Source organism: Heteronotia binoei, chromosome 3 (assembly GCF_032191835.1).
Source record: "Heteronotia binoei isolate CCM8104 ecotype False Entrance Well chromosome 3, APGP_CSIRO_Hbin_v1, whole genome shotgun sequence".
In the NCBI taxonomy this organism is placed as follows: Eukaryota; Metazoa; Chordata; class Lepidosauria; order Squamata; family Gekkonidae; genus Heteronotia; species Heteronotia binoei.
In genome coordinates, this window is record NC_083225.1 from 181,715,319 (window position 1) to 181,735,924 (window position 20,606).

General features: G+C 46.9%; 1 protein-coding gene across 1 annotated transcript in view; it reads left to right on the forward strand.

Annotated features, from left to right (window-relative positions):
• Positions 1-20,606, forward strand: part of ME3 (malic enzyme 3) — a 152,691-nt gene that overhangs the window by 112,966 nt on the left and 19,119 nt on the right. The window contains exon 8 of the mRNA XM_060234997.1: positions 9,601-9,710. Coding sequence (XP_060090980.1) covers positions 9,601-9,710 — 110 coding nt within the window. The remainder of the gene's footprint in view (positions 1-9,600; positions 9,711-20,606) is intronic.

The window sequence follows — 20,606 nt, forward strand, 5'->3', positions numbered from 1 at the left end:
GACAGTCGTTTTCAGCACCTCTTTTGCTTGGTGGGTATTCGAGCGAGCCAACCAGCTCCACTCCCACACTCTTCCAAACTCTGTCGCTGAAGCCTCATTAAGCTGTCAACTCATCTCTCCGATTTCCTTTCACAGCACAGCTCGTTTTTGCGAGGGATATTGTGAAAACAGGAGCTCTCTCGGTTTATCGGCTTGTCCTCTTTTGAGTGCACACAGGAGATCCTGAAAGATCCAAGACTTTAGTCACGGAGACATTTCTTTTAGTGGCAGAGAGCAGAGAGAGAGAGAGGCATGGAAAAGCAGCTTACAAGAGAGGAAGACAATTTCTTAATATTTAACACCACAATCATTAGGTAACATCTTCAGGTGGGCAACCGTGTTGGTCCGAAGCGGTAGAACAAAGTTTGAGTCTAGTGGCCCCTTTAAGATCAACAATGTTTTATTCAAGGTATGAGCTTTGTGTGCATGCTAGGGGGCCAGTCCGTTTGGAGTCAAAAGGCAGCATCAGAACCAGGAGTCGTTTTGTAGAAAAACAGCTCATCCAGGGATTGTTATGCAGCTGCACCTACTATTCAGTGGACAAGGAGGTGGAACTCTCAGAAGGGTTCAGGAGCTGTGCTCCTGTGAGCTCCCACTGAATCCGAGGCCTGATCAGAACCATCTATAATATAAAGAGAGGCAGGGGTGGAATTCTAGCAGGAGCTGCTTTGCATATTAGGCCACACCTCCCTGATGTAACCAGTCCTCCAAGAGCTTACGAAAAAGAGCCTTGTAAGCTCTCAGAGGATTGGCTGCATCAGGGATGTGTGGCCTAATATGCAAAGCGGCTCCTGCTAGAATTCCACGCCTAAAGAGAGGCCAGCCAAAAACGTGTGGGAAACTCCCAAGCTGGTCTTAAAGACAGACATATTAGAAGCGGTCAAAGGTCTTTCTGGTCCATCATCCTGATTTCAATAACTGACCAGCTGTTTCTCAGGATTGAGACATGGAAGCAATACCCCACTCTGGAGTACTTCTGGTACGCGGAACTTGTTTCTGAATGTGGAAGTTCCATTTATCCGTCATTTCTAATATCTGTTGATGGAGTCATCCACTATGACTTTGTCTAAACCTTTCTTAAAACCTGGTGGCTACCACCGGCGCAGAGTGGTGAAGCTGCAGTACTGCAGTCTGAGCTCTCTGTTCACAACCCAAGTTTGATCCTGGCGGAAGCTGGGTTCAGGTAGCCAGCTCAGGGTTGACTCAGCCTTCCATCCTTCCGAGGTCGGTCAAATGAGTACCCGGCTTGCTGGGGGGAAAGTGGAGATGACTGGGGAAGGCAATGGCAAACCACCCCGTAAAAAAAGTCTGCCATGGAAACGTTGTGATGTGACGTCACCCCAGAGTCAGAAACGACTGGTGCTTGCAGAGGGGACTACCTTTACCTTTTACCACCAGCACATATTGTAAATCAGTTGCCATTTGAGCCTCTTCTTCTGTGGAATACCATAAGGCAGTAGCAATTCCATGAATTATTTGCTCATTGGCCTCTTTCCTTAAGCTTTGCAAGTGACTGTCGTCGTCATTCTCTGCAGTTACTCCCTTCTAAACCCATTGGGTTTCGAAGGATGTCATTCTGCTTAAGACGGCCCAATAAATCAATCCGAAGCTTGTCTCTGTCTGGTGCTCAAGATGTAAACTGAGCTGGAAGGATGTCTGGCTGCCACACCTGGGACACAACTGCTAAGCAGCCATGTTCGTTTGTTCCTGGATCCCCTCCCCCCCCCTCAAAAAAAGCTGTGCCCCTTCTGCAACTGAGTGCCAGTCCTTATACCCAACAATGCAATAAGAACAGACTGATCCTGCTTTTGCTAGCAGAATCATAACGATGGACAAATCTGTTTTCTTGCACTCTCTAAGGTCCACACCTTACCAGGCTGTCCTTGATAAATATTTTTCTGGCCACTTTGCAGAAATTCCCAAGGAAGGCGATTGGGTGACTTCTCTAGCCCAGAGGTCTTCAGTGTTTTCAGACACACTGTCAACTCCAGTCTGGTGAAACCATTTTGGTGTAGTGATCAAGTGCATGGACTCTTGTCCGGGAGAACTGGGTTTGATTCCCCACTCCTCCACTTGCAGCTGCTGGAATGGCCTTGGGTCAGCCACAGCTCTTGCAAAGCTGTCCTTGAAATGGCAGCTTCTGGGAGAGCTCTCTCAGCCCCACCTACCTCACAGGGTGTCTTGTTGTGGGGAATTGTAAGCTGCTCTGAGATTCATAGTGGAGGGCATGGTATAAATCCAGTCTTCTTCCAGTCTACAATACAGGACTTGCTTTTCATTTTTATGCCATATATGTTCATTGTTCTCCACATTTTCCCTTCCCTTCTTTTCACAGCACGTAGAAAGGCCCATTGTACGAATTATTAAATCTTTTGAAGAAGAACAGAGCCTCAAATACACCAACCATGTTGGGTATTATCCAGCAGACCTTAGTAATGACACAATCCCATTCCATTGTTTTCAGTGGGGTTTAGTGGGGATTAACATACATCCCATAAATCTCAGTAGAACAAAGGCCAAGTAGCCAACCTTTGCCTGGGCTGCCTCTTCAGACTGCAGAGAGGCAGCTTGAATGCTTCTGTGCACAGAGGAGAGGTTCCCTACATGAGGAAAACTTGACATACAATGTGAAGTGGTTCAGGCCACAGTATGGAAGGTTCTAGCCTGACTGTCTCCCTTACTTGCTAGTTTTCTATATGTGGGGAATTTTCAAGTATGTGACTCTGTCCCCCACACACAATGTGAAGTGGTTCAGGCCACAGTATGGAAGGTTCTAGCCTAACCATCTCCCTGACTTGCTAGTTTTCTATATGTGGGGAATTTTTAAGTATGTGACTCTCTCCCCCACACACGATGTGAAGTGGTTCAGGCCACAGTATGGAAGGTTCTAGCCTGACTGTCTCCCTGACTTGCTAGTTTTCTATGTGTGGGGAGATTTTATGACCCCCCCCACACACACACACACGGTGAAGTGGTTCAGGCCAGACATAGGTTTACCACTTCACTGAGCACTAAGCCTTGGATTGTGCCCATTCAAATTGCATTGGTTGTCTGTGGACCGATTTGGGCCAAGCAAGAGAATCAAATGGTACAGTCCTCTTTGGACACAATGCGACTTCAGGCAAAATTGAAAGGCTACCTTACAGTTTAAAAGGAAATCATCCTTTGACCTAGGGAAGAAGAAGACCGCGGATTTATAACCCACCCTTCTCTCTGAATCAGAGTCTCAGAGTGGCTTACAATCTCCTTTATCTCCTCCCCCACAACAGACACCCTGTGAGGTGGGTCGGACTGAGAGAGCTCTCACAGCAGCTGCCCTTTCAAGGACAACTCCTATGAGAGCTATGGCTAACCCAAGGCCATTCCAGCAGGTGCAAGTGGAGGAGTGGGGAATCAAACCCGGTTCTCCCAGATAGGAGACCACACACTTAACCACTACACCAGGCTGACTATAAGCTAGCATATAAGGGGACAGATCAAATAGAAACATGTTCTGCCTAATGGCCTATCTTTCCACATGAGCTCTCCCACCTTGCAGTTTGGTAGAGCCCAACATAGACTGAACCGTGAATGGATGTCAAAACTGATGGCTTTGTTTGGTGCTAGGTGACCTTTGGTTCAAATCCTTTCCCAGTTCTAGGCAACCTTTTGTTTTCCTCATCATTTACTTCTGTTTTTTCCCCTAGCTGATTTTTGCATCATTGCTCGCTAAGAATGCATGCTATTTTCCCCCCATCCACGCACATGCTTGCCCTATTATTCATTTGTTCTGTTGAATCCATCATGCAAACCCAGGCTGCCCTTTTCCATTTTACAAGCATGAGCGAGGAGGCGAAAACCAGGGGGAGCCTCCCTCGTCTTTGAAAGTTTGTCGGTCAGCAAGCGTTCCGGGAGGGATTTGGACATGAGATAGTCCCTCTGTAAATGTCAGCGCCTGTGGTGTGAAGAGTTTACCAGGGCGGTTGGAGCAAGCGTGGCCAGGGAACCTTTCCTTTGCAGCTCTCTAGATGTTGGCAGGCGATCGACGGAGTTAGAATCAAGGTTTCTGAGGGGTTTCACATGTTTGGATTCTTCAAAGCCTGATGTGGAGCACAGGAAAATGCCTTTTAAATTCCTTTCTCGTGGGTCTGTCAAAGACTCCGTGGCTTAGATTAGGGTAGGAAAAAGAGCCAGCTGTCATAAATTGCATGGTTTCAAGATCTCAGAGCCAGGCAAAGAAGGGAACTGGGGTATACAACATCACCTCCTATTTTGGCTGAGGCAAGTGGGCGTCCTCATTTCATTTCATTTATTTTTCTTATTGATTATATTATACCATCTAACTGGCCTCCCTGCACTGAGCCAGTTTGGTGTAGTGGTTAAGTGTGCGGACTCTTATCTGGGAGAACCGGGTTTGATTCCCCACTCCTCCACTTGCAGCTGCTGGAGTGACCTTGGGTCAGCCGTAGCTCTGGCAGAGGTTGTCCTTGAAAGGGCAGCTGCTGTGAGAGTCGTTTCTAGCCCCACCCACCTCACAGGGTGTCTGCTGTGGGGAAGGAAGGTAAAGGAGATTGTGAGCCGCTCTGAGACTCTTCAGAGTGGAGGGCAGGATATAAATCCAATATCTTTTTCTTCTGATTTACCATCCTGATAGCCAGGGATTGGGCCAACACTGTTGATATTTGTCATCCAAGACCCCCTTGACTCCTATGTCTCAGTCTTTGAATTATGTTCACACCACCCGCGCTGCCCTATGTAATTTTTATTTAACTGTTTTAGCTTTTTAACTGTTTTATTGCTGGATTTTAACTGCCCCATTGTGTTGTAATCAGCCCTGAACCCATTATGGAAAACTGTGGGCTATAAATTCGCGAAAGAAAAAAAATAAAATAAAACATTATTGACAGGCAGTATGAGACGTCAAGATTGGCCAGGCCTAGGATAACGGCCAACATCATCCTGCCAACAAAAGTCCATATTGTCAAAGCAATGGTATTCCCAGTAGTAATGCATGGCTGTGAGAGCTGGACCATAAGAGAGTTGGAGCGCAGAAGAATAGATGCTTTTGAGATGTGGTGCTGGAGAAGAATCTTGAGAGTCCCTTGGACTGCAAGAAGATCCAATCAGTCAGTCCTAAGGGAAATCACCCCAGACTGTTCCCTGGAAGATCAGATGCTAAAGCTGAAGCTCCAATACTTTGGCCACCAAATGAGAAGGGAGCACTCACTGGAGAAGACTCCTGAGGGTCCCTTGGACTGCAAAAAGATCCAATCAGTCAGTCCTAAGGGAAATCAACCCAGACTGTTCCCTGGAAGGTCAAATGCTGAAGCTGATGCTCCAATACTTTGGCCACCAAATGAGAAGGGAGCACTCCTGGAGAAGACTCCTGAGGGTCCCTTGGACTGCAAGAAGATCCAATCAGTCAGTCCTAAGAAATCAACCCAGACTGTTCCCTGGAAGGTCAGATGCTGAAACTGAAGCTCAAATACTTTGGCCACCAAATGAGAAGGGAGCACTCACTGGAAAAGATCCTGATGTTGGGAAAGACAGAAAGTAAAAGAAGAAGGGGACAGCAAAAGATGAGATGACTAGTTACTGATGTAACTAACATGAATTTGAGCAGACTTAGGAGAAGGATGAAAGACAGGAGGGCCTGGCGTGACTTGGTCCATGGGGTCGCAAAGACTTGGACTCGACTCTGCAACTAAACAACAGGATAACTGTTCCAGGGAGCAGACCAGCATTTTCTGTTTCTGTAATCCATTACATCCCCTTGATCTTAAACTGTGGATGTAGCCCTCCACCTTGTCTCTTAAGAATATGTGCGTAATAATATTTAGCACTTACTTAGCACTTTTGGTCTGTATCCACACGTGATTCGATGTTGCAGTATCATTGTGCTAGTGCAGTAATTCGTGACTGAATTTTCCTGTGCGAACCAGAGAATCCAATGGTGAATGATAGATGGAGCCTCAGGTTTCAAGGCTCCTCACATTTACGGCCACAGCAGTCCTTGCAATTTAACATGGGCTTTTCCAGAGGAAAATCTTTTGTTCAAGCTGGAAAGGAGTTACCACTAACAGGAGCTGTCGATATCTAGTGTTCTTATAGCCTTCTCCCCCAAGGAAGGTAGCATGATACAACCTGATCTCATCCGATCTCAGATGCTTAGCAGTTTCGATCCTTGAATGGGAGACCACCCGAAGGGTCTCGTGGTCAGGTCTCTTTTTGTAGCAGGAGCTCTTTTGCATATTAGGCCACACCTCCTTGATGTAGCCAATTCTCCAGGAGCTTACAGTAGGCCCTGTAAGAAGAGCCTTGTGAGCTCTTGGAGGATTGGCTACATCGAGGAGGTGTGGCCTAATATACAAAGGAGCTCCTGCTACAAAAAAAACCCTGCTCATGGTGACTTACAATGTTAAAACCATCTCTGCTTCTCACTTGAGAGCCCCTTGGTGGAGGTCACCATAAGTCAATTGTCAATTCAATGGCACTTAAGTATGTATGTTATCAGGGCTCTTTTTGCATATTAGGCCACGCCCCTGATGTCACCATTGTTCCACACAGGGCTTTTTCTACAAACTCATTGGCATGTTAGGCCACACCAATGGCATCAAGCCAGCCGGAACTGCGTTCCTGCTCAAAAAAAGCCCTGTAGCTCCCAGAGTGATCACATGCATATCAGCCCAAATGTTTTGAAGCACGTGCAGAAGTTCTAAGCCAGTTTGGTGTAGTGGTGAAGTGTGCGGACTCTTATTTGGGAGAACCGGGTTTGATTCCCCACTCCTCCACTTGCACCTGCTGGAATGGCCTTGGGTCAGCCGTAGCTCTGGCAGAGGTCCTTGAAAGGGCAGCTGCTCTCCAGCCCCACCCACCTCACAGGGTGTCTGTTGTGGAGGGAAAAGATAAAGGCGATTGTGAGCCTCTCTCTGATTCAGAGAGAAGGGCGGGGTATAAATCTACAGTCTTATTCTTTTTTTTGTCTTTTGCAGACACCAACCACAACTTTTAACTGGGGACCCACTTTTAATTCTTTTACCAAATAGCCGGTCTTCTCTGTTTTGTTTTTTTTCCCCTTTTCTTCTCACTTCCTTGTTAAAAACTTCAGCAAAACAAACAAGGAAACCATGGTGGTTCTCATTCCGCTGATGCAGCTCACCTTCAGTCTGGGTGAAAACCAGTTATGAGCAATGTTCCCTCTAAGCTGTAGAGTCTTGTGAGCAAAAATTCTACTTTGTGAGCTACTGGCATTAAAGTTATGAGCTACTGGCAGGCCTCGGATTCGGTGGGAGCTCCCAGGAGCACAGCTCCTGAACCTTTCTGAGAGTTTCACCTCCTCCTTCTGAGAGTTCCACCTCCTTGTCCACTGAATAGTATGTTCAGCTGCATAACAATCCCCAGATGAGCTCCACCACCTGTTTTTCTACAACATGACCACTGGCTACTGGCATTAAAGTTGTGAGCTGCTGGCATTAAAGTTGTGAGCTACTGCAGAAATCAGTGTGCTCTGGGGCCATTTTTTCCTGAGCTAAGACAAAAATGGGTGAGCTGGGGACTAGAAATCTGTGAGCTAGCTCATGCTACCTCAGCTTAAAGGGAACACTGGTTATGAGTCATAACTCCTGTTGAAGATCAAGTGACCTAGACAAAGCATTGTGGAACATGAGGGTATTGTAGAATCTGAGCAAGGTCTTGACGCTATTTGCAGGGAGGGGACCTTTTTTATAACATGTCTCAGGATAAGCTTCTGAAAGATCTTGTACCTGTCTGCAGAATGAATGAGATGACGGATGACTTTGCAGACAGCCAGTTCTTTTCTCTCCGCCCCCACCCCTCCTCCACCGTTTCTAAGTAGGACAGCTGGCGAAACATGACCGAGTTTCTTGTCCTGAACTGTACAGAGAGGCCGTAAATGCACCTTTCTTTGTCTCCTTGCTGACAGACGCTTTTTAACTCCAAAAAAAAAAATGGTTTACAAATATAAACGAAAAGTCCTCTCGTCTGAGACAGGTGGACAAAAGGCCGAGGTCCTTTAGAGAGCCTCGCTGAATGGGGTTTTCAGCGGCCGGCACACCAACAGAGCACAACGCGTCTGGGGTCGGTTTCTGATTTAAAGCCGTCGGTGTGTTCTGCTTATTCACATCAGATTTCTCGGGCAACAGCCAGCATGGCTGAATGAGAAATTTTCTGCGCCAAAGTACTCTCGCAACACCAAGGGTCCCAAAGGCAATATAATATTTATTTTAATACACTGTGGCCATTGAGTCTCCTTTTATTTTCACTGAGCTTGGTCATCAAGCATGCTAATGATTTGGGTATCGGTTCCACACAGTCCTCCTGTTACTGCTCGCTCAGGTGCATTGTGGGAGGCTGTTCGTTTTCCCTTCTAATTGCAACCAGCAAGCCTGCAAACGCTGGCATCGGAGAACTGAGTTCTGAGATCTTGAGGCCAAACTACACATTAAACCAAAGATCTCTGCTCAGATTCCCCGACATGTAATTTAGATGCCTTTCGCAAGCTAAATTGCATTCCCCTAATAATCTTCTAGGCATGAGGATCTGTTGCGTGCCTCTGATGAGATGGGTTCTTCTAGGCCGCAAAAGCTTGCGCTGGAATTTAAAAATAATAAAGTCTCATTCGCCTCAAAGGTATCAGAAGTCTATTTTTGCTGCGACAGGCTAATGCAGTGAACGGGGTCAAGATCTATTTTGCTCTACGCTGTAATCTCTTATGGCCGCCAAAGTTATATGATATTTATTTGTTTCAGTTAATACGATGTATGCCCCCCCCCAAAAAAACAAAAAAAATCACCCCAGGTGGCTCCCAGTATTTTTTAAAAAATGAGAAATTAAACAAAACATCAGAATAATTTGTCCTGCCTATTAAGCAGCTATAGTATAGGTGAGTAGTTTGGATCCAGCAGTGCATGAGCTAAAAATGTATTTATCACAATTCTAACTGAGCAGACAGGAGACAGTGGGCAAAGGAGCAACACACAGTGCGTTAGGATCAGTTTTTAACAAAGCAATGGTGTGCATTTAAAGTAATGGTGGTAGTGGTTAAGTGTTGAATAAGGACACAGGAACATAAGAGAAATAATGTTGGATAAGCCAATGGACCACCCTGTCCAACACTCTGCCACAACGGTGGCCGAAGCCAAAAGAGATTGGATTGATACCCCACCCTTCACTACCCAAAGGAGTCTCAGAGCGGCTTACAATCTCCTTTCCCTTCCCCTCTCCCCACAACAGACACCCGGTGAGGTAAGTGGGGCTGAGAGAGCTCTCCCAGAAACTGCTCTTGAGAGGAACAGCTCTGCGAGAACCTGTGACTGATATAAGGTCACGTCAGCAGGTGCATGTGGAGGAGTGGAGAATCAAACCCGTTTCTCCCAGGTGAGAGTTCGTGCTCTTAATCACTACACCAAACCGTTAGAATTCCTGATGGAGATGGTTTTCTGTTTCTTCCTGGAAAAAAGACAAGCTTAAGAGCGGCTAGTCTTTTTACACCAGTCCTTGCCCTAATAACTAGACAGCCTCTCATATACTCTTTGTTTCTTGTTCGTTTGTTTTAATCTTCAGGTACGGGATGAACTGCCTCATTCAGTTTGAAGACTTTGCCAACGCCAACGCGTTCCGACTTCTCAACAAATACCGAAACCGGTACTGCATGTTCAACGATGACATTCAAGGTAAGAGATTCCCAGGTCAGCATAGTTGGATCCCATGAACCCGTTCTGCTGACAGGAAGCAATGTCCTCTGATGCGCGAGGCTGGAACATAAGAACATAAGAGAAGCCATGTTAGATCAGGCCAATGGCCCATCCAGTCCAACACTCAGGGCGTTTTCGCACTGACCTTAATCGGCAGCGACGCCCCTCTTCAGCGCGCAGGATCTGCCCGGATTTCGCACCAATTGCCGCGGAGCACTCGGAAGAGCCGGAAAGTCCCGCGGCTTTTGTGGTGCAAATGGAAACCGCCAAAATCCAGTTTCCATACATATACATACATACACACACACACTTGGCTAATAGCCACTGATGGACCTCTGCTCCATACTTTTATCTAAAGAACATCTTGCATCGCAGGGGTGGAATTCTAGCAGGAGCTCCTTTGCATATTAGGCCACACACCCCTGATGAAGCCAATCCTCCAAGAGTTTACAAGGCTCTTTTTTGTAAGCTCTTGGAGGATTGGCTACATCAGGAGTGTGTGGCCTAATATGCAAAGGAGCTCCTGCTAGAATTCCACCTCTGCATGATCAATGGAATGTACCTTACACCAGAGGAAGTCTTGCTGCTAGCTGAACCTATCTTAGAGAGCCAGCCCGTTGCTTCTTGGGAACTGAAGTGCTACATTAACTCATCCCAATTCTGATTTTTAAAATACATAAATTTGGAGATGTTGATTTTGGCATCGGCTGGCACAAACATAGCAATAGGAAGATGCGATTTCTCCTTGGCCAACTCTGTGATGTTGACAGCAGATGACGAGGCAATGCACAAGAACCATAGACGCGTCTTTCTTTAGGGTCTTTGTGACCCTCCTGATTGATCCATTTCTGATTTTTGACAGATTTTACACCAGACACTAAAAATGCGTCCCCCAGATGTTGGAGTGCAACATGAAGGAGAGAAATGCACTGTTGTCGGAGTTTCTAAACTACTGACGTCAGATTTACATTCCAATTTCAGCCTTCTTTGGTGTAGTGGTTAAGTGTGCGGACTCTTATCTGGGAGAACCGAGTTTGATTCCCCACTCCTCCACTTGCACCTGCTGGGATGGCCTTGGGTCAGCCATAGCTCTGGCAGAGGTTGTCCTTGAAAGGGCAGCTGCTATGAGAGCCCTCTCAGCCCCACCCACCTCACAGGGTGTCTGTTGTGGGGTATAAATCTGCACTCCTCTTCTTCTTCTTGTGTTGCCTATGTGATCAGCCGGTTTTGAAAATGCGTTTTTAGTCCTTTGGTCTGTCTGTCCTTCTTATACATTCTTTTGAGAATGGTTTCCCTTTGAGAAAAGGCTGAAGAATGTGGGGTTTATAAAATTTTGCATGGAGTGGAGAAAGTTGACAAAGAACAATGTTCTCCCTCTCCCAAAGTACTAGAACTCGAGAGCATCCAATGAAACTGATGGGCAGTATGTTCAAGACAGCCAAAAGGAAAGGCTAGTTTACATAGAGAGTGATTAAAATATGGAATTCACTGCCAGAGGATGTAATAAGAACATAAGAGAAGCCATGTTGGATCAGGCCAATGGCCCATCCAGTCCAACACTCTGTGTCACATAAGAACATAAGAGAAGCCATGTTGGATCAGGCCAATGGCCCATCCAGTCCAACACTCTGTCACATAAGAACATAAGAGAAGCCATGTTGGATCAGGCCAATGGTCCATCCAGTCCAACACTCTGTGTCACATAAGAACATAAGAGAAGCCATGTTGGATCAGGCCAATGGCCCATCCAGTCCAACACTCTGTCACATAAGAACATAAGAGAAGCCATGTTGGATCAGGCCAATGGTCTATCCAGTCCAACACTCTGTGTCACATAAGAACATAAGAGAAGCCATGTTGGATCAGGCCAATGGCCCCTCCAGTCCAACACTCTGTGTCACACAGTGGCCAAAAAAACCAAGTGCCATAAGGAGGACCACCAGTGGGGCTAGAAGCTCTCCCACTGTGCCCCCCCAAACACCAGGAATATAGAGCATCACTGCCCCAGACAGAGAGTTCCAGCAATATGCTGTGGCTAATAGCCACTGATGGACCTCTGCTCCATGTTTATCCAATCCCCTCTTGAAGCTGTCTATGCTTGTGGATGCCACCATCTCCTGTGGCAGTGAACTCCACGTGTTAATCACCCTTTGGATGAAGAGGTATTTCCTTTTATCTGTTCTAACCCGACTGCTCAGCAATTTCATTGAATCTCCACAAGTTAATGATGGCCACAGGAATAAACAGCTTTCAAAGGGGATTAAAGAGATTCATGGAGGACGCGTCCAACAATGGCTACTAGCCATGGTGACTGAGAAGAAACTCTACATCCACAGGCACTAATCCTCTGAATTCCGGTGCCAGGAGGCAACATCAAGAGAAGAACTTGACCTCTGTGCCCTGTTTTTGATCCTCTAGAGGAACTGGTTGGTCACTGTGTGGGATAGGATGCTGGACTAGAAGGACCACTGGTCTGATCCAGCAGGGCTCTTCTTATGCTTTCCCTCCCACCTTTCAACATCTCTCTGTAGTGAAGGGATGAAGGAGTGTTTCCACTCCTTGTCCATTTCCCCAAGGCCCATTTCCCTTCACTCCAGGCCCTCTCTTTTCAGATCTCCATGGAAACTGATGAGGCTCAGGGAAAGCCTTGTCAGTTCTCTTGATACTTGGCAACACTTTCCTCATGAACCCTTTCCCCTTCCTGCCAACAGTGGGAGGGCTTCTAGTGTCCTGGCTCCATTGGTGGACCTCCTGATGGCACCTGGGGTTTTTTTGGCCACTGTGTGGCACAGAGTGTTGGACTGGATGGGCCATTGGCCTGATCCAAGATGGCTTCTCTTATGTTCTTATGAGGCAGGGGCTGGATCGAGGTAATTTGTTGCTCCAGGTAAGGAAGAAACATGATTTCCTCCCAAGCTGGAACTATCTGGGTCTTTGCCAAGCCCCTGCAACAAATTCCACAGGGTCATCTTTGCCAGTGGATTCAGGGCTAGTTCTCTGTCCAAACCACCAAAGGAAACACTTGAGGAGGGCACCAAAAATCCTCAGGAGCTCAAAGCACACTCAGTCAAGAATGGGGAGAGTCTACAAGGGCTGCCAGGAGCAAGCTGACCTGGCATGAAGCGCTGGCACCCTTTCCAAATAGTTGCTTGGGGCAGGGCTTGGCTAGAGAGCCAGCCCTGCATTTGGGCTGGCTAAAAGAACTGCACTGGGTTGCATCCAAGTCTAGGTATTGGACTAGAAGGACTGATAAGAAGAGAGAAGGAGCCCAGCTGGATCAGACCTGCAGTTCATCTAGTCCAGCGTCCTGTCTCAGAGAGCAGCCAACCCAGGTGCCCTGGAGGACCAAGCAACAGATCATAGAATCTGAGGCCTTCTCCTGTGGCTGCCTCCCCGTACTTGTATTTGGAAGTTTGCTGCCTCTGAGAAGAAGAAGAGAATTTATATCCTGCCCTTCGCTCAGTCTCAGAGCAGCTTACAATCTCCTTTCCCTCCTCCTTCCCACAACAGACACCCTGTGAGGCAGGTGGGGCTGAGAGAGCGCTGACAGAAATGGCTCTTGAGCTGAACAGCTCTGAGAGAGTTACGATTGACCCAAGGCCATCTCAGCAGGTGCAAGTGGAGGAGTTGGGAATCAGAGCTGGTTCTCCCAGTTTACAGTCTACGGCCTTAACCACTACACCAAACTGGCTCTAAAGGGAGGTTCCTTTCAATCACCTTGACTGGTAGGGCTGGCTAGTATTGAAATGGGAATAACGGGGTCATGACGTGGAGCCAGGCAATGGCAAACCGCCTCTCAGCATCTCTTGCCTTGAAAACCCTACAGGGTTGCCAAAAATCAACTGCTATTTGACCTTTTTTCCTAAGATGCAGGTGCAATTTCTGCCTTCCTCCCATCATTTCCAACAGATCCTAAAGACACTTGCGTGTCCGTCCATCTGAACTAACACATGGATCACAGAGCCATGCCGTTAGCCAGTCTAACTCTGCTTCTCAAAGAATTCAGGTTTTCACAGCTGGTAACATCATTAGGGTTTGTAGAATCTTTCGGGCTCAAGTGCCGTGTTCTACTGGAGAAAGTTTTCCTTCCAGACGTTTCGTTCTCAGCTGCGGAGAACATCCTCAGTGGCGTTGCAGCTGGAGCAGGCGCTCAGACCTTCTTGGCTGCTGTGCATTGAGTGGGGCCAGGGCTGCTGGAGAGCTGCTATTGTAGGCTGGAGGGGGTGTGATGAAAGGGCAATTGTTTTGTGGATGTGCCCATTGTTTGGTGGGGCTTCCTGGAAGGGTAGTGATAAGGAAACTGGCTGTTGAATGTGACCATTGTTCTGTGTTAATTGCTGGGAAGGTTGGAAGGGGTTTGAAGATAAGGAAGATGGTTGTTGACTGTGCTGATTGTTCTGTGGAATTTGCTGGTTGTTCTGAGACTTTCTGCAATTTATACTCTGTAGGGTGTTTTGCAGAGCTGGGTACCAAGATTGGTAACTCTGCTTCGTTCATCAATGAAGGAAATCTTTGAAGTCAGTTGCAGAGCAGTAGGGTGAGAACAGATAAGAGGAAGTACTCCTTCACCCAAAGAGTCATTAAAACATGGAGTTCACTGCCACAGGAGGTGGCGGCGGCTACAAGCATAGACAGCTTCAAGAGGGGAATGGATGAACATATGGAACAGAGGTCCATCAGGGGCTATTTGCCACAGGATATTGTTGGAACTCTCTGGGGCAAGTGATGCTCTGTATTCTTGGTGCTTGAGAGGGCAACCGTGAGAGGGCTTCTAGTGTCCTGGTTCCACTGATGGACCTCCTGATGGCACTTGGGTTTTTTTGGCCACTGTGTGACACAGAGTGTTGGACTGGATGGGCCATTGGCCTGATCCAACATGGCTTCTCTTACGTTCTTACGTTCAAAGCTTGCAAAGCCACAGCAAGCGGAGAGAGTCCAGTTTCCAGAAAAGATCTCTTTAGCGGGGGCTGCGTCATGGTTTATTTATTTATGTCTTAAGAGTGACCCGGTGGGATTAAACAAACATTGATTAGCCAACAGTTTGTGGAAAGCAGCTGTGAACTGTCCCTCGCTAGGAGATCAGCAAATTATAATTCCGACAATAAATATCCTTCTGGGGCCAAGGCCCTGTTACTTTGCAGTGCTGGTTTTTTTGAGTAATCAGAGACGGGCAGAACAATTCACGGAGATGAAGAAGGATTAGAAACACATTTGAAGGGATAGAACGCCGTTCCAGGCTCTCTTTGTTATTGGACGAAGGTCTTGCTTCCCTTTCCCATCCGATCTGAAATCGGGGTTATGAAGTAATGGCACACCCAGTCTCGCAGGGCTACGCACTCCTTAAACCCACAACACAGTGGGGGCTGAGTCATGGCGTACACTCTTCTTCCCTCTCACCCCACTGCTTCAGTCTTTAGGACAAGCATTTCTTGAAAAGTTTCAAAATTTTTGGCAGGGTGTTTTCCAGGCCAGTTCAGTGGGCGCTTTGAAGAAGGATTAATCTCTAGCTCCACCTAGAGGACAGTTTAAGGAAAGTGTCAACCCAGTGTGCTGCAGTAGTGAATAAGGCAAAATACTCCATGTCAAGGATTATTAGGAAAGTGATGAAAAATACGATGGCCAGTATTATAATGCTCCTGTATAGATCTATGGAGTAGGGTTGCCAGTCCCCAGGTGGGATGGCAACCAAGTGAAATATACGGAAGGGGGAAAGGCAAGGAAGCAAGGAAAGGAAAGGTCCCCTGTGCAAGCACCAGTCGTTTCTGACTCTGGAGTGACGTTGCTTTCACAACAGCAGACTTCCAACTCTGGACTGACGTTGCTTTTCACAGCAGACTTTTTACGGGGCGGTTTGCCATTGCGTTCCCCAATCATTTACACTTTCCCCCCAGCAAGCTGGGTACTCATTTTACTGACCTCGGAAGGATGGAAGGCTGTGTCAACCTTGAGCCGGCTACCTGAAAACCCAGCTTCCGCCAGGGATCGAACTCAGGTCGTGAGCAGAGCTTAGGACTGTAGCTTTACCACTCTGCGCCACGGGGCTCAAGGAAGCAAGCCTCCGTGCAAAATGTCCCACAAATTTTAGAATACTCCAAAGGCTTGAATTAAATATCAATTTGTTTTACAAAATATTCGTATAGAACATAAATTCATGCAGAAACAGAATGTTCAAGAGCAGGATAAACAAACTGAAATGTTGTGCACTTTTAGACTGGTAACCCTATGGGAACAATGAGATGAGAGCTGTTACAGACTTGAAGAGAGGTTAAATCGTGCAGTGAAGCTTTGAAAAGGCCTTAAAAGGTGAAAACAAGGCTTAAGATTCCTAGAGAAGCCCGTTTGCATCTATGAACTTTTAGAAGAATTTATCTCACATCAAAGAATCATCGGACTAGCCTTGGCACACAGATGCAACGCAAGGAGGTCCGTCTTCTTCACTTACAATACGATCAAGCAGGAATAAACACCGAGGGAAGAATTAAAAGAGCTACAGTCGGAGGACTGGGTCTTTAAGAATGCACAAAATTTCAGTTTGTTTATCCCGCTTTTATATGTTATGTTTCTGCATGAATTTATGTTCTGTGGGACACTGTGCATGGCGGCTTGCTTCCTTGCCAAATCCCCAGGTGGGGGCAGGGGATCCCCTGGTTTGGAGACCCTCCCCCCGCTTCAGGGTCATCAAAAAGCATGGGGGAGGGAGGGAAATGTCTGCTGGGCACTCCATTATACCCTATGAAGATCAATTCCTGTAGAGTATAATGGAGAATTGATCCATGGGTATCTGGAGCTCTGGGGGGCTGTTTTTAGAAGTAGAGGCACCACATTTTTAGCATAGCATCGAGTGCCTCTACTCAGAACACCCCACAAGTTTCAAAAAGATTGAACTAGGGGGTCCAATTCTATGAGCCCCAAAAGAAGAAGAAGACTTCAGATTTATATCCCGCCCTTCTCTCTGAATCAGAGACTCAGAGCAGTTTACAATCTCCTATATCTTTTCCCCCCACAACAGACACTCTGAGGTGGGTGGGGCTGAGAGGGCTCTCTCAGCAGCTGCCCTTTTAAGTATAACTCCTGTGAAAGCTATGGCTGACCCAAGGCCATTCCAGCATCTGCAAGTGGAGGAGTGGGGAATTAAACCTGGCTCTCCCAGATAAGATTCCACACACTTAACCACTACACCAAACTGGCTCTCCAGATTAGAGTCCACTTCTCTTAATGACTACTGGCTCTCGTTGGTAGTATCCCCCCCCCACAGGCCACCTATGAAGATCAATTCCCATAGGGTATAATGGAGAAAGTGCCTCTGTCTTTCATTATTCCAAAAGGAGGGAAGGCATTTAAAAGGCATATGGTCTCTTTAAATGTAATAGCCAGAACTCCCTTTGGAGTTCAGTCGTGCTTGTCACACCCTTGCTCCTGGCTCCGCCCCCAAAGGCTCCTGACTCCACCCCAAAGTCCCCAGATATTTCTTGAGTCAGACCTGGCATCCCTATTATAGAGCAGCCTCATTTGGAATGCTGTGTATAGTTCTGATTGTTTTATCTCAAAAAGGACATTATAAAGGTGGGAAAAAGTACAGAGGAGAGTGACCAAGATGATTTGGGGACTGGATCACCTTCCCTATGAGGAAAGGCTGAAGAGTCTGGGACTTTTTAATTAAAAAAAGGCTGCTAAATGGAGGCACGATAGAAGTTTGTACAATAATTCATGGGGTAGAGTTGACAAAAAGAGCTTTTTCTCCTCTCACAATGCCGGTAGTCGAGGATGACCAATGAAGCTGATGGGCAGTAGAAGAAGAAGAAGAAGAAGAAGAAGAAGAAGAAGATGATGATGATGATATTGGATTTATACCCCCCCTCCACTCCAAAGAGTCTCAGAGCGGCTCACCATCTCCTTTACCTTCCTCCCCCACAACAGACGCCCTGTGAGGTGGGTGGGGCTGGAGAGGGCTCTCGCAGCAGCTGCCCTTTCAAGGACAACCTCTGCCAGAGCTATGGCTGACCCAAGGCCATGCTAGCAGGTGCAAGTGGAGGAGTGGGGAATCAGACCCGGTTCTCCCAGATAAGAGTCCGCGCACTTAACCACTACACCAAACTGGCTCTCCAGTAGAGTCAGGCCAGAGTAAAGGAAATAGTTCTTTACAGAGAGAGCGATTAAAAAGTGGAATTTGCTGCTACAGGATGTATTGACGGCCAAAGGAACAGACAGCTTTAAGAAGAGGATTACAGAAATTCATGGAGGAGAGGTCTCTCGATGGCTCCTAGCCATGGTGACTAAAGGGAACCTCCCCATTCAGAGGCACTAAGCCTCTGAATCCCAGAGCCAGGAGGCAACGTCAGGGGAAGGCCTCAGCCTCTATGCCCTGTTGTTGGCTGTCTGGAGGAATTGGTTGGCCGCTGTGTGAGGCAGGATGCTGGACCAGATCGGCTATTGGTCTGATTCAGCAGGAATTTTCTGATGTTCTTGGGACTGAGGAGTATACAACAGTTTATGAAAAAAAGATTTTTCTTCTTTTAAGAAACTCCAGGTTTTTCTTTTTTACATTTAGACGCCTCGGTGCTTTTTAAAACGATTTTCTGAAGTGCCTCAGCGGTTTTCAGAGTGTCCAACATAGAGACATTATTAGGTGATTTATTTGCTTCACCTGTTTTACCCCGAACCAAAATGGGTTACAGGCAGGCCTGTCTCCACAGTGGAGGCCAGAATTCTCAAATCTTATCTCTTTTTTTCCTTTTAAAAAAGCAGATATCCAGCCCATTTTAGCTATGGAGGACAGAAAGAAAGACTTGCGGAAGGTATTCTAGCCAGTTGCTCACCGAGGACCAAGGTAGACGTTACCTCAGATCCATGAATGAATTTCCTGCAAGGGTGGGTGGGTTTAAAATGGAAATAGAAGCCCCTGGGGAACCTTTCCAGTTGGAATTTGAGGGAGGGTAGTTAACCCTTTACCTCACTCTGGTTCGCTCACCTCAATCTCCCCCCCCCCACACACACACACACGCTGTTATTTTGCTCTGTGAAGGAACCACACAGAGACCATTTGGGTACATATACATATACATTTCCCTGTAACAGCTCTGGAGGACCAGATGAAGTCAAGAAAAAGATACAGGGAGAAGAAAGCTCACTACCTTTACCCCCGCCAAGAATTATTTCACCAGAGTCGCCTGTCTGCCTGCTCCAGAAGCAGCTGTGCTATTCGTTAATGAAAACCCGTAGGAATTCTGCTCTCAGAATAAATGGCCATGAAAGTAAGCTTCTTCAAGTGTTCTGACCAATGAATTTAGTTCAGCATGTTTTTACTGAAGCCTTTGCCCCCTAGCTTTCCATTAAAATTCTCCAAGGTGTGGGGGAAGGGGAGATGTTATCAATACTACCAATGAGAGCCAATGTGGTGTAGTGGTTAAGAGCAGTGGACTCTGGTATGGAGAACTGGGTTTGATTCCCCACTCCTCTCCATGCAACCTGCCGGGTGACCTTGGGCCAGTCCAATTTCTCTCCAAACTCCCTCAGCCCACCCACCTCACAAGGTGTCTGTGGTAAGAAGAGGAAAGGTGATGTCGAGTCGCTTTGGGACTCAATAGGGTAGAGAAAAGTGGGGTCTAAAAGCTCTTCTTCAATATCTAAATCAATAAAAATGTTGCCATTCTGGAGGGCCTGTATGACGGAGCTGTTCCGCCAGGCCTATGGCTGAGGCAGGTGGACGTCCTTATCCTATGATGTCATCAAACTGGCCCCCAACAGTGTTGCTTAACTCGGGCCAATCACAGTTGACTTAAATGATGTGTCCACTCCACACCATGCCATGCCGCTCAAATTCAGCTTCTGAATTAATGGCTTCACTAGCTTAAATTTTGATCTGTTTTAATTGTTTGATTGCTGTATTATTTATTTCTTGATTGTTTTTACTGTTGATCTGATTGTTTTATTGTGTTGGAACCTGCCCTGAGCCCATTATGGGAAAGGGTGGGCTATAAGTTAACAGAAATAAATAAATAAATAAATAAAACTGAATCACTCTAAAGTCAACACATCGTTATGCAATGGATCCAAAAGCGTGCAACTGACTGTATCTTCAGACTGAGGCCAGTTCTGCAGTAGACCTTTAATCCTGGTTTAGCCCTGTTGCCAAAGTGATATTCTACACTTGAATCATAGAAATCAGCTCTATGAGTTTATGATTCTATGATTTTAGTGTAGAAAATCAAGTTGGGGGACAGGGCTGAACCAGGATTAAAGGTCTAGTGCAGAACTGGCCTCATGATTCTTCTCCCAAATCTCCATTCAGATGGGACAATCTGAACTTGTTGGGAGTTACAGAGAGAGGAAGAGGCCATCCCTAGCTCTCTCCAGTGAGCGTTCCAGAGTCTGGGGACTGCCAGTGATCAGAGGGGTTTCCAGCTCTGGATTGAGAAATATCTGGAAATTTTGAGGAAGGCAGGGTCTGTGGAGGGGAGGCATCTCAGCAGGGTATAATGCCACAGAGTCCACCCTCCAAAACAACCTTTTTCTCCAGAGGAACTGATTTTGGTCTTCTGGAGATCAACTGTAGTAACAAGAGAACTCCAGGTACTACCTGGAGGTTGGCATCAGACCCTATTTGTGAATCTGGATGGAAACAGACGAGAGCATGAGAAGGAGAAGAAGAAGATATTGGATTTATATCTCGCCCTTCACTCTGAGTTTCAGAGCGGCTCACAATCTCCGTTACCTTCCCCCCCCCTCACAACATGCACCCTGTGAGGTTGGCGGGGCTGAGAGAACTCTCCCAGAAGCTGCCCTTTCAAGGACAGCTCTGCGAGAGCCATGGCTGACCCAAGGCCATTCCAGCAGCTGCAAGTGGAGGAGCGGGGAATCAAACCCCGTTCTCCCAGA